Consider the following 14830-nt stretch of genomic DNA (forward strand, 5'->3'; position numbering starts at 1 on the left):
GCTGTAACTTTTTTATTTTTGCATCGGCATAGCTGTATAAGGTCTTGTTTTTTGCGGGACGACTTGCAGTTTTTATTGGTACCATTTGAGAGTAGATGCGACTTTTTGATCACTTTTTATCACATTTTTTTTAAGTCCGGATTAACAGAAAACAGCAATTTTTCCATTGTTTTTTATTTTATTGTAGTTTTTTTTAATAGTAAAGCATTTTGTAAGGGGAAAAGCTGGGTTTTTCATTTTTTTTTTTCACTTTTTTTTTTTTATTAACTTTATTAAACTTTTTTTACTTTTTTACTAGTCCCACTAGGGGACTTCCCTATCCTCCGATCGCTATTATAATACACTGCAATACTTTTGTATTGCAGTGTATTACTGCCTGTCCGTTTAAAACGGACAGGCATCTGCTAGGTCATGCCTGCGGCATGATCTAGCAGGCATTCGCTGCAGGCAGACCTGGGGGTCTTTATTAGACCCCCGGCTGCCATAGAAGACACAGACACTCGGCGATTTTATCGCCGGGTGTCAGTGAGATGAGAGGGAGCTCCCTCCCTCTCTCCAAAACCATTCAGATGCGGTGCTCACTATTGTGCACCGCATCTGAAGGGTTAAACAGGTGAGATCGATACTAATATCGATCTCACCCGGCAGAGCAGGGACGCCCCCAGCCCTCAGCTGCTTCTGGCAGCTGAGAGCAGGGAGATTTCACGGCTCCCTGCTCTGTTTACTTTATTCTACAGCAGCGACGTAGTTTGGCGGCGCTCTAGAATAAAGCCCACTAATGACCGCCGTAAAAAGACGTATCGGCGGTCATTAAGGGGTTAAATCACTGCATGACTTTTCCGTCGTAGATTTTAAGTGAGTTTTCACAATATTAAAAACAAAAGATTACATTCTGTGGTACGGTTTGTATTCTTGTCTCGGTTTTATATAACAAAATAAAAACCTTTTGAGTCTGAAAAAAAGACCACATGTAAAAACCACAACATAGTTTTCCATCAAAGCAGATCTTTCCTTATAGAAAAGCTCTGACCATGTTTGCGACCACAGCAAAAAATGCAAGTATAACATGTTTTTTTACAACAGTTTTGTAAATGCTGTGGCGGTGCAGGGTTTTTGCTTCTTCCAGGGACACTTCGCTAAAGGTTAGTAGGTCTTTATATAGTGCGGATTAACCAATTTTACAGCTACTCACTCTCTTGTTCAGTCAAATGCACACCCACTAGCACAATGGTCATCTTTAAATATGGAAAGCAACCATAGCTTACAACAAATTATGTATAATGAAAGTATGCACAGCAATAACCGCAAGATACATCGAGGTTAAATTTGTCTATAGAAACTATTGGTAAAAGTGTAAATAGACTGAACTGGTATCTGATATAATACTTTTATAAAAAAATATTATGAAGGACTAAATATTACACCATGAATATGTATTAAAAAAAAAAAGGTAATAAAATGTTGTATGTATGTAAAAATGTGATGTCAATCCATATACAAAATATAAAAAACATAAATAAATAGATAAAATAATGAAAAGTTTGTCAATACATTAAAAAAAATCATTATATTAATTTTAAAAAATACATGGCGTCTCGTGCTATTGTGTGAAGACTATAGTATAGATATATAGACAATAAATTATTACATGAAATACAGTGTTAAATATATTCCCCCAAAAAATAAACTATAAAGCTTTGTTTACTTTTTTCAGGTATATTGTGATGTTGAACCCAAACGCAGAGCACTGTCTCAGGCCAATGATGATCTCAAAGGAGCTACTGACAAACTTGATGCTATTCGTAAAAAGCTTCATGTAAGTTCTCAGTGGGTTTATGTTCTAAAAGGCAATATTATTTAAAGCGATTTTCAGGTTTTGAGATAAATTATACGAAAGTCAGTAACTATAGGTCATGCTAACCTGCTATATATTTTCCTCAGGTACTTGCTGCTTGGCTGCCTTTTAGCTCAGCTCAACTAGGGCAGAGCTGTGATCTCTGACTACAGGGAGTCTGAGGTAGTCTGAGACACACCTCCTGTCTTATCATTGGTTCAGGCTGTTGCACGCTTCCTCCCCATTGCATCTTGGCCTCTTCAGATTGCAGCTGTGTATAAACACAATTTTATCATCGGCTCACCAGGAAGTGCACGGAGAACTGATTTCCATTATAGGAATGATTATAAAGTAAACACTAGTAAACCACCAGTTAGAAAAAGAAGATTATCGGGTTACTGCCTCACATATATTGAGGCAAGTGAGCCTTGGGTAGAGCCTAGAGAGTCGATTTAATAAAAAAAATGTAGTATTTAGATTATAATCCTTTATTCATCAATAACAATGTTTGTCACATACAGGGGCAAATTTACTAAGACTCACGTTCCATAAGCCAGTCTTAGCTATCTGCTACGCTAGAGTAAGATGCAACAGATTTATTAAGAGGCACACGCATTTATTAAGAAGCGCATCTTTCCGCTAGCCGTGCGCCATCTATTTCCTCCATCGGACATAAAATTAAAAATGTATTCTCCCCTCACTGCTCCTCTTTGCTTCAATTCTCTGGGTCTCCTTGGTATGCAGCATCTTTTACAAGATCCTGGCGCCGAGCAGCATCTGGGCCTAATATGCGACGCAGCACAATGTCATCAGTACTACGTCGCACACAACGTCCTGACGCCTCCTGGTATCAGTACTTTGTATCAGCCGTGGCCTGCTAAGGGAGGAAAAGAAGAGGAGGAATCCTCTAGCTCACCTGATGTGCAGACTTGTTTTGCTTGTAGCGCTCGGGTCCTCGTGTCGGCACACGGCATGGAGTAGAAGCGAAGAACAAAGAATGGATCCAGCGCTGATGTTAATTAAAAAGGAAACTTCTTCCAAGTTTTATTTGGATGTTTAAAACAAAATCGGCAGGATGATTTCCTGGTACAGAGGGAGGATCGGTGGAGTGAGTAGCCTACGCGTTTCAGACGCTTGCCGCATCCTTACTCATGACATAATTTATTTATTTTTATTGTCCCGATTAGAGGGTAGTCTGACAGGGGGATGGTTAGTCCGATCTGGGGGTGCAAGGTACAGCTCACAGAGTAAAATATACGCAAGCTAGGAGTGAAATGGGGTACCACATTGCGGAAACATTGCAGCTCGCTCTGCTATGCTGTTTCTGTAACTCCCATTCACTTTTATGGGAGTTATGTAAACCGCATACCACAACGAGCTTGGCTGTTTCCATAATCCTGGCCACCTCTTGAGTGATTCTCTGTCTGGATGTGGCGTCTAGCGACTGCCTCACCAGGCAGGACAGGGTTGGGGAACCATGCTCTAGCAATATGTGTGGGTCCCAAATGTTGGACTCCAATCGATCAGACATTTGAAATATCCTGTCGAATATTGGAATATCTCTTTAAAGTATTGGTGTTATGAGATGTCCATGAAAGGTAAAAATGGTGTGTGCGCAAAGCAGAGTTGGCGCCTTCAGGAGAAGAGGCCCCTCAGTCAACTGCTCTCCTCCAATCAATGTTACCACAAGAGCACTCAGCAACGCTGATTGGAGCAGAGCCACTGACTGGTAGAGGTCTCCTCCTGAGGTGCCTCTCACAGGTCTTTTTGAGAAGAACTATAGCTCGTTTTTTAGCAGACCCCGATTGTGCTCCTGCTTTTTTATCCTGGACATGGGCATCTTATAGACTTATGTATAGATTTCTCTAAACATGTTTTGTTTATATGCTTTTGACTCATATGTGTGTTGTATGTGTATGAATTTCATTAAACTACCTGAAACTACTTAATAAAAAACTTTGATATATCTAAATGTATGTATTTATAGGACTTGGACAACAATTTAAAGAGATTGACACAGTCTTTTGAGAAAGCAACCGCTGAAAAATTAAGGTGCCAAGAAGAGGTTAATCGTACTAACACCACCATAGAACTGGCCAACAGACTTGTCAAGGGGCTCGAGGTTAGTCAATTCTATTTATAATCTGTCCATTCACATTTTTATAGCAACAGCCTATGTGACATAAAAGTGACCACCATCTATGTGCTTAGGTTTTAATGTAAAGCGGTGGTCACCTTGCTAGGAGTACAGAAAGAGGTAGGGATCATTCACACAAGCGTGAATGTCGTCCGTGTGCTGTGCGTTGAAATAACGCACATCACACGGACCCATTGATTTCAATGGGGCTATTCACACATGTGCGAGTTTTCACGCAGCGAGTGTTTGTTGCGTGTAACTCACTGCCTGTCCTTTATTGGTGCATTTTCACGCACTTAGCCGCTTGTTGAAGTCAATAATGGGTGTGTGAAAACAACGGACAGCACACGGATGCACATCCACGTGTTGTCCATGTTTTACGCATCCATTACACTGAAAAAAAAGTGCTTGCGAGTGCGTGAAAAACACATGCCACTAGCAAAGCACACTGATGCATAACGCAATGCACAAGGACAGATTTAACACGCTTTTTTTACATACTTAAATCTGTTGCGCTCTTGTGAATGTAGCCTTAGACATACATAGCACTGCTTCATTTGTCCCTCCCTTTGTTGTGAGTCATGCAGAAGCCCCTCTCCTATATTCACACAGCACTAAGGGGGAAAAATACATGGCTGCTGGGCTCAGAAATTAAATATTAAATATTTCTCGCAAGTAAGAATATTTTACAATAAACAGGAATGGGATTGTATCAATATGTGATTGTTAATTTATAGAATTATGGATTAGGAGCTGGAGTTATTTTAAAGGGAACCTGTCACTTTGACCATACAGTCCAATCTGCTGGCATTATGCGATAGAGCAGCAGGAGCTGAGCAGATCCATATATAGTTTTGTGGGACAAGATTCAGGATAACCTGTAATTTATAGATTTAAAGCCCTGCTCAGTTTACTCAGGGGTCACAACCATTGACTGTTCGTCTTCCCTGCATTAATGTGCATACAAAAATAGCTGCCAATCACAGTTATTCACGCCCAATGGACTCTTTAGCCCAAAGTGAGCATCAGTTTAAATAAAAAAATGACAAGTTGTATTTTTCCAGCAAAACTATATATAAATCTGTCTACAACATGCTTCCCACAGATGGGGCAGCATGTCTGACAAGACAGGTTTCACTTTAAGGCCCTGTTGACACTGAGTTTTTTGCCGCGGAAACCGTGGCAAAAAGCTGCTGAAATTGACTCCCATTAATTTCAATGGGAGGTGGAGGCATTTTTTTCCCCCCCGAGTAAAAAAAAATGCTCGCGGGAAAAAGAAGCGTCATGCCCTATCTTAAGGCATTTTCCGCATCAAAAACCCCATTGAAATCAATTTGAGACGTAAATAAACGCGTTTTTTGACACGTTTATTTGCCGTGGTTTTTGACACCTTTTTTTACGTGTTTTTCATCTAAAAACACTTGCGGTTTTTCCCTTTGTCTGTTGAAGAAATAGGTAAAGAGAACCGCGGCAAAAATCTCGGCAAAAAACGCGTGTGGTGCAAAACCACTTAAAAAAACTGAGCTGATTTTTTTAGGCAGAATTTTTTGCCTGCAAAAAAACTCTGTGTGATCATACCCTAAGGGAATGTTTAATTTTTGTTTCAATAATGTAAATGTAGGTATACAGAAAACAAATAATGTGTTTTATTTTTTCATTTTTTTAATGTTGCAGCTATTTATTTCTTTATAAAAAATTTCCCTGAGATCGGCCGTATTGGAGGCACACACATCCTACCTGCATTGCCTGAATAAGACCATACAGCGGGATATGTGTACTTTATGGCAGCTGCAGTGAATGGGAGTCAATAGACAGAAACTTGTCCATAGACTAATAGAGTCTCCAGGATGACATTGGGTAATTCTTCTCCCCATAGATCAGAGAATGACAGGGGAGCTGTTTACAAAGCCTTATGTGTGTGTATTTTGTATAGTGTTGTTGTCCTACTTAATTTAGGCCTCCAGCAGTCACCCGCCCTCTAATGATAATGAAGTGACTTTGTAGAGGTCCCATAATAAAAACACCACCTAAATATTTTTAAAAATATGTTTATGACGATTGTTTTGGATGATACATTTTCTGTAAGGCCTCTTTCACACCACATTTTACAAAAATGAGAAAAAATATTTTTTAGAAAGAGAAACAAGGAAAAAAAAAAGGATTCGAACGTATGTCAGATTCTATAATTTTCTTTAATGTTCTACTGACAATTAAACTTGTACGGGCTCCCGCAAACCACACAAAGTTACTTTCTTGCTGGAAGAAAGCGCAGTGAATATTGCCCAAAGTCCCTTTATGGAAGTTACGGAAATTGCATAGCCTACTGTGCTACGCTGTTTCCGGAACTACTATTCATTCTGTAGGAGTTAAGGAAACAGCGTAGCTTGACAAAACGGCTGTTTCCGTACTCCCAGCCACCTCATAACTCACTGGCCAGAGCCAAGCAACAGCACGACAAAGTAGGAGGTTGGTCAGGTAGTCCCGTTATAGATATAGGTGTAGTAAATAATTACAAGAAAAAACTCATGTTTTGGGGTTTCCCTATTTCACGCAGTGCAGTTTGGTGCACCTGAAAAGTATGTAGGGTTTTTTTAGCCAGAAGTCAGCAGTGGATCCTAAAGGGAGCACATATAAAGGAAATACTTATTCTTCTCTTTTTTTCTTTTAAATCCACTCCTGGTTTTGGCTCAAAGATATAAAATAAAATAATTAAAAATTTCACCAAAACTATAGCTTCAGACTGTGTTCCCAGTTGCTCGTTTTGCAGCATTTTTTTTTCTTGCTGTTGACATGGAAATTAACTAAAAGAACAAAAGTATCATATTCGACAATGTACAGTGAAAGATTCAACCGAGCATGTCTCTGCATATTGAAAGGTACAGGAGAAGGAGAGTTTTACTGACTGTGGCCAACTGCTGAGGGAAGGAAGGAAGGAGGTGGAACCTGTGGTGACCAGATGACAGAGATATTGGCCCCATTAGTGCTAGTATGGCTGACAATGGTAGCTGAAATGCATCATTGCATTGAGTTCTTCAGATCAGCTGTTTGCAGTGGCTCTCTAACGCATTGAGGGGGTAGTGAGCAGGGCCCCCTCCTCTTCGGTATCCTAATTTCATAAAAGTGCATATGGAAATGGGTTGTTCAGATTGCAAAAAACTATAAGTTATGCCAGGTTTTTTTAGTGTCATCTGGTCTGACTGAGTCTCTTCCAGAGAACTTTTTTACCTAGTTATGGTGTAACATTTATAAGAGTTATTAAGTGTGATCCATTTACGAACGGAATAAACCAGCTTTAATTAGAGCACATGATGAACAATATCTAGAAGGTTATTTTCTCCTTATCGCATAGACCTGGAAACGGATAAATCAGTGGAATAATAATAATAATTCAGGCAGTTTATATTTAATCATTAACTAACTCCTAAGCTGAGCAACTGTTAAAAATTAGAAATGGGTCAGCTAAGCCAAGATGACATTACAAGCAATCTATAATACATTAGGATGAAATTATAGTGATTTTTATCTGTCTGGAAATGTATTACACTGCATGTTCCTGCACTTAAACTCTTGTTAGCCAATGTCACTTTTGATTTATGATGCATGGATGGTATGTTGAAATTATTGAAGATTCAAATAGATGATCATTCCATGTTTAGAAAATCTTCACGTTTTTTTTTTAAAGTTCTCTTAGGAGATTAAAGAAAGGATTTTCATTGTAGTTTATAACTTACTCACAAGCAAAATTCTTAAAATGGATGTTACAGGATTTTTTTCCCTTCTAAATGAACTGAGTTTTCTGCACAGTAGGTGATAAGTTAAAGTGGCAGACTACTTATTGGCTCCTAATAACATCCTGATTACTTCAGAAACTGCTGGAGCAACAAATATATATATTTCAGTTACTTCTGATGATTTCATTGCTGCTGAACCATACAAACAGGTGTTAAGTAAATATTTATTTTGCAATACCTTAATGAAACCCATAATTGGATATAAGAAGAATGTGAAAGTATATGTATATAGAATTAATCTTATAATTTTATTATTTTTATTCTTTGCTCTGAATCTTTCTTGTTGCCTACTTTTAAAGGTAGTTTTCAAGAATTAAAGAAAATGTGCAGAATTGATCATAGTGTATACTAAGTGAGAGATACACTTATAAAAGTACTATGGGGGAATTAGTTAACTTTTCTACGCCAGTTTTCTGGCATATAAAAGTAATAAACGGCACAAAAGTTTAAATTTGCACTAAAAATTGTGACCTTTGTACCCTTTCCATCACTCTTGCCACTATTCTGAAAAGGGAAGCGGCCACCTAAAGCCCAAAAAATGTACCATCATTTAACATAATATCACAACTCAACTGGCGTAGATTCCACTTTTTGCCGCAAGAACGGACAGAAATACGCCTAATTGATTAAGAGGTGTGCACATGAAATGTCAATCTGAATAAATTCTCTTCTAAGAGTACTATTTTTGTCTCGCTACAAGTGCTGCACCAAACCTGTAGGTCCATATAAACAATACAGCCCCAGGTACAGGGCGTCCTGGTGACATCACATTCTAGTCATGGACATTATCCTGGGACCACATTCTCCTTGGGCTTTTGTGCTGTATGAGCATGGACGATGCGACCATCTGACTGTTGTATGTGACATCGCGATGATTCCCTTATGCATGAGGCTGTATTGTTGCCTGCTGGCATGGTACAGTGCATACTAGGGTAATAATTAATACAGATTTATTTTATTGGGAAGTTCTACAAAAAATTCTAACTCCTTTAGCCTAACTCCATTCCACTGGTCCTCACTAACCAAATAGCAGTCAGGGAATTAAATTCACCTGTGACTATATTTGTTCTTCCATGGCCGTGCTGCAGGCACAAGGTGCAGATAAAGAGGATTTCCAGTACCCCACCAGAGAACTCTCCATAGTTCCGCTTCCTGCACCTGAAGGAGGTATCATTATATTAGCGTTCAGTGTAGTCACATATGAATTTTCAAATCATAAGGGTAGTTGAGCTTTATTTTTGTGTAACATATTTGCCTTCAATGAATTTTTGTTGTCTGCGATTTATAGGCGACCTATCATTGAGGTATGACTATGTAAGGATTTTTAGAACGCACGCTAAATATGTAAATGACTCGACTTCCGGTCCAGAAGCTAACGTCATGCCCAGCAGTGCGCCCGTAAACCCAGGCGGCACTGTACAGTGTAAAGCTTTGAGTTTTTGCAACTAGGACTGAAAACCGTGTTGTCTATAGTATTCATATAGCAGTTGGGTCATTTACATATTCCGTTAAATTTTGAGATTTATTTTTTTCTGCTATGGATTTTTCTAATAAAATAGTAGTAATACCCCCATGATAGGTCTTCTTCTTCAAGTATATTAAAGTGAATATCTACCTTAAACACCTCAATTCTGTATTGATTATTTTTTAATATATCTAGGGGTTGGAGCTCTGTTTTTCTGATAGAGAGTTGAAAGCTACAAATCTGCCTGCAGTTACTACTAACTCAATAATAGGACACTATGCAGTAAGGCCCTTAGCTCCCCCTATTGGTGGCTGCAGGAGGATAAAATGTTATATATTAGATATTTTTATGATATTGATCAGCACAGAATGTAGGATCTAACATCAAGTTGGTGTACAAGGTGGACAATCACTTTATGTAATAAACTAGTTGCTTGTATAAAATAATAAAGAAAATCAGGGATATATATTGTTGCTACATATAAATACTGGGGGAGCAAGAAATGAAAAGGAGTATTCTAATTTCCAAAACTGGTGAACATGTAGATGTCTAGCTTCTTTTTTTCGTTCTTTTTTTCACACAAGTCTGAAAATGTTCGTTGGAGTGAGTCCATCAAAAATTTTGAAGCTCAGGAGAAGACTTTATGTGGTGATGTGTTGGTGACTGCTGCGTTTATATCCTATGTGGGGTCGTTCACAAAGCGTTATCGTCAAGAGCTTATGGAACAAATGTGGCTTCCTTTCCTCAAGTCTCAGAAGGTAAAATAATATAAACCTTTATAATTCCTGCGCTTACTTTTGTTTGTTTCTGCTCTTATTCTATGAGCAAGTTTGTCATGGATCAGTTTCAGTGTGAATTCTTATTACAATTGGAAAATTCGAGCGATCTGAACGACTTCGAACAAGACATGGCTGGGGCCGGTATTTCAAGAACTGCCAATCTTGAGGGGTTTTCTCAATCAATGGTGTCGAGAGTAAACTGAAAATGGTGTAAACGAGGAAAAGCATCCAAAGAAATGGAAACCTGTGGATGTTGACAAAAAGGGTCATAGGAGGATGTCAATAATCTGCACAGTCAAGCGAAATCCAATTGAATACAACTCTGGTGCTCCAACTAACATGTCCCAATGCACAACTTGTCACTCCTTAGCACAGATGGGCTATAACAGCAGACGACCAGTTCAAGGGCTTTGCTATCTAAGGTAAACAGAAAGGCAAGCGTCCAGTGGGCAGACGAGTGCAAAAATTGGATCACTGAGCAGTTTTTAAAAACACCTGATCAAATAATTCCAGATTTCTGTTGCACCATGCTGATGGAAGGGTCAGAATTTACTGCAAGCAGCATGAATCGATGAACCCTTCCTGTCAGGTGTGAACAGTTCAAGCTGGTGGAGTAATGGTGGGGGAATGTGTTTTTGGCACACCTATACCTGCGGATCAACGTTTGAACAGTAGGGCCTACCTAAGCTTTGTGGCCGACCAAGTTCATCCCTTCAGCCCAGCTGTTTACCCTATGGCAGAAGGACACTTTAATGGTAACTGCAAGAAGCTTTCCTGTCCGCATGGGTGAATATTCCGGCAGAGAAATTTCAACCCCTGGTGGAATCTATGCCACAACTAATTGCTGCTGTTCTGAAGATCGAAGGAGGTCCAACATACTACTAGATAGGTATCTCTAATAAAGTGACCATTCAGTGCATATATATCTATTTGCTTAATTTGTAGCACACCTTAAGCAAAAGCTCATTGGACATTAAATGCAATTAGTTATGTGCTTGGTCAGTTTTCCGATTCGTAGGTCTATCTTCTGAAACATAATGCAGAGCAGCATACTACTGAGAACTTTACATTGTAATTTCTATGCCCCTTTCCTTATACTGTATGTTTATCTTAACATCACTTTTAAGGTTGAATTATCTGGATAGTTCTGTATTGTTTATCCATTTGGCCATATTTAATCGTTACTAATATTTGATGTATAGTTGTTGCACCCATTTTACAGTTCAGATTTAGATATTTTCTTTTTTTTTACTAAACCACATTTTCTCCATTCAGGTTGCGATTCCAATATCCGAAGGTCTGGATCCAATTGCCATGCTGACTGATGATGCTACGGTAGCAGCCTGGAATAATGAAGGTTTGCCTGGAGACAGAATGTCAACGGAAAATGCCACCACTTTAATAAACTGCGAGCGATGGCCTCTTATGATAGATCCACAGCAACAGGGCATCAAATGGATTAAGAATAAATATGGAGCTGCCTTAAAAGTTATAAATTTAGGACAGAAAGGGTATGTGTGTAATACATAATATAACAGGACGGTTTTGTTATTTTTACAGTAATACATTTATTTTGAAGATGCATTGAAGGTATTTGATTTAATGTTTAATCAAAATGCCCACATAGAATTGCTGTTACTTTGTCTGTCCACGCCGGACTGGTTTTCTTGTAAAATACAAGCGACAGAGTAAATAGTAAAGTACGCTTCTACCCTTAAGGCCTCATTCACACGGCAGGGTTTCCCGTCCGGGTGCCGGCCGTTCATAAATCGGCCGGCACCCGGCTGCATTAGGAATGATAGACCCCTAATGGGGCTATTCACACGACCGATTTTTTGACGGCCGGAAAATCCGGCCGTCAAAAAATAGGACATGCTCTATCTTTGCCCGGGCACCCGGCCGCCCGGCTCCCATAGAAGTCTATGGGGCCGGGTATTACACGGCCATCACCGGAATGTGTTCCGAGTGATGGCCGGGTTTCCCGTGGCTTGCGCTCTATCTCCTCCTCCTCACAGCGCAGAGTGCATGTGAGGAGGAGGAGTTGATGCCATTCTGACGAATGGCATCGCTGCACACTGTGTTGCAGGGCCGGGGTGTACAGCAGGTGGAGGGAGCGCTGCGCTGGCTCCCTTCCCCTGCTTGTTAAAAGCACCCTGGCTCGGCGACACCTTAGATGGCGCCGCTAGTAGCAGCAGCTGCTGCGGCTGCTACTACTGCAGCGACGCCACTATAGCAGAGCGGGGAGGTATCTCCCCGCTCTGCTATGTGCTAGCCCCACTTTAGCTCCTTGAAGGAGCGGAATCCCCGTGTGTTCGGGGATTCCGCTCCTGGACAGAGCGCTTGATGTCTCTGTCCATATCTGGGCAGTGACATCAGGGGAAACTCCTGAAGCGGAATCCCCGAACACATGGGGATTCCCCTTCAGGAGCTGCCGCTGATGTCACTGTCCGGATCTGCCCGGCCCGGCACGGATGCATAACTTTATGCAAACCGGCCGGGCAGAATGGCCGATTTTACCGGCCGGCACTCGGGCTCGGACCCGACCCGGTCGTGTGAATCCCGCCTAAGTTTGAGCTGGTACAAATAACCTCTAGTTCTGAGAGGCTGTCCGTCTCTCACAGATACTTTACTTGGGGTGACAGTAGAGCCATCAGTACACTACCACAAATAATAACCATCTTAATTTATATAGCGCCAACATATTCCGCAGCACTTTACAATTCACAGGTAACATGACAATATCCGACATTACATAGTGACAAAACTAGCTCAAACAAGAGTGAGGACCCTGCGCGCATGAGCTTTCAATCTATAAATGTGTTGAATGGCAAATTTAAATTTAAAGCATACCTCCAAAATGTGACAATGTTCCCAAATCCTTGTGTAGTTACGGTGTGCAGCCTTACTCTTATTAGATCTGCCATTTTTACTCCCGTAAAAAAAAAAGCTGCTTCCTTTCCAAAAATCTGGTATCTTTGGATGGTGACTAGAGTTATTATGGATACTGAAAATATAGGAGGATTCCTCCAGCTTACCGATATGTATATCCAGACTTGGACTGCGCACGGTTCCACATTGCAGGACATGGTACAAACACCGCAAAAACGGAAGAATAGGATCCAGCGCTGTTTCATTAAAAGGAATGATATTCCAACTTTATTTCAGACAAAAAGTAAAATCCTTATTTATTGTGCCATGACTAAGGACAGGTGTTCTGTCTGAAACGCGTAGGCTTACTGCTGAAGCATCCACCCTTACGCCTAGTGGATTTAACTTTTCGTCTGAAATAAAGTTGGACTATCATTCCTTTTAATGAAACAGCGCTGGATCCTATTGTTCCGTTTTTGCTGTTGTTATGGATACTGTCTGCATTTTATCGAAGATACCATAGAAAAGGGAGTAAAATAAATATGAATTCATACACACAAGTTTCTTATCCCGTTATTTGGTACAAACATACAATACATACCATATTGCATAAGGCATACTGCACAGATCCCTACAACAGAAGATCCATCATATAACTCTGGATTAACAAGTCCTATAATTCAATGGATAAATCTGTTTTTGTACTGTACAAAGCATGCTTAAGCAGTGCCAGTCTTCGGTTACATGATGCTCTGTGTGGAAATATTTAAATTCTGAAATAATTATTCTAATGTAATTTTTGGGATTGCAGCAATCCCCTTGACCGTTGCCATTTAAAGAAAAACAGCTTTTCCCTAAATTATAATATGTTCATCTTTTCTACCTGATGTGTGGGGTCATTTTCTTTTTATATGTGACGTAATGATTGTAATGACAGGCAGTATTCAGTATAATGATCTGAATAATGGCCATGCACCTTACTCTTCCCTTTCCTAGAACCTTATTATTGCAATATGTTAATGTTATGAATCCTAATGTCATTGACAACAAAAATAATGTTACACGAGCTATATTAGTCTTTATCATCAGCCCCCAATGAAGCACTTTATACACGGAGCACAAAGGCAAATGATTTTCTGTTCAGTAGATCTTTCCCCAGTATATATGTAGTAAATGAGATGCCCTTTTTAGATTATAGATTTTAATGAGATTTTAATGGAACATTTAGGCTTTGTACACATAAAATATCATTTACTAAACACCTGTCTTTTCATTACTCTAATAAATTGGTTTGTGTGTTAGGTTACAAATCTCTCCCATGCTTGGATGATTTGTTTCCTTGATTTTTCGGATACTGTACATTTTGTTAACAGTATAATGTGCGTGTGCACATTTTCTTTTCTGTTTGCCCTATATAAATATCCAGAGATATATACAGTCCTATTTAGAGTGTTTTCGGAGTTTGAGCTATGAAATTATTCTTAAATGTATACTATCAGTATATCTGTATTAAAACCCTTTCAGTGGGTCTTAAAGGGAATGTGTCGCTAGAATTATTATTATTTTTTCAGTTAAACAATTCGTATTTGAGTGATTACACATTGTTTTATTTTTTCAGAAGTCCGGAAATATTATAAATTAGATTCTAATTTATAACATTTCCATGTGCCGGCCACTAGAGGGAGCAGTTCCCAAAATTGCAGCATGGTCAATGTGGTAAAGTAACCTCATTGATTTATGCTGCAAATTTGCAAATTTGGGGTGGACACACTCTCCTCTAGTGTCCTCACACAATCCCCCCTCCCTTCTTCTGGCTAGTGCCAAGAGAAGGAGGGGTTTGAATCTTCAAACCTCCTACACTGTGTGCGCCGCCATTTTCTGAGCGACTTCACAGTGTAGGAGAATTAGACACAGGGCTCAGCAGACCGTATCACACGAACATAATACACACATCAC

The 14830-nt window shown here is 39.7% G+C and overlaps 1 protein-coding gene across 1 annotated transcript in view; it reads left to right on the forward strand.

Annotated features, from left to right (window-relative positions):
• DNAH11 (dynein axonemal heavy chain 11) overlaps positions 1 to 14830 on the forward strand; it is a 228068-nt gene that overhangs the window by 169722 nt on the left and 43516 nt on the right. The window contains exons 62-65 of the mRNA XM_075827324.1: positions 1715 to 1816; positions 3822 to 3956; positions 9812 to 9985; positions 11282 to 11517. Coding sequence (XP_075683439.1) covers positions 1715 to 1816; positions 3822 to 3956; positions 9812 to 9985; positions 11282 to 11517 — 647 coding nt within the window. The remainder of the gene's footprint in view (positions 1 to 1714; positions 1817 to 3821; positions 3957 to 9811; positions 9986 to 11281; positions 11518 to 14830) is intronic.

This window comes from Rhinoderma darwinii, chromosome 5 (assembly GCF_050947455.1).
Source record: "Rhinoderma darwinii isolate aRhiDar2 chromosome 5, aRhiDar2.hap1, whole genome shotgun sequence".
NCBI classification, from domain to species: Eukaryota; Metazoa; Chordata; class Amphibia; order Anura; family Rhinodermatidae; genus Rhinoderma; species Rhinoderma darwinii.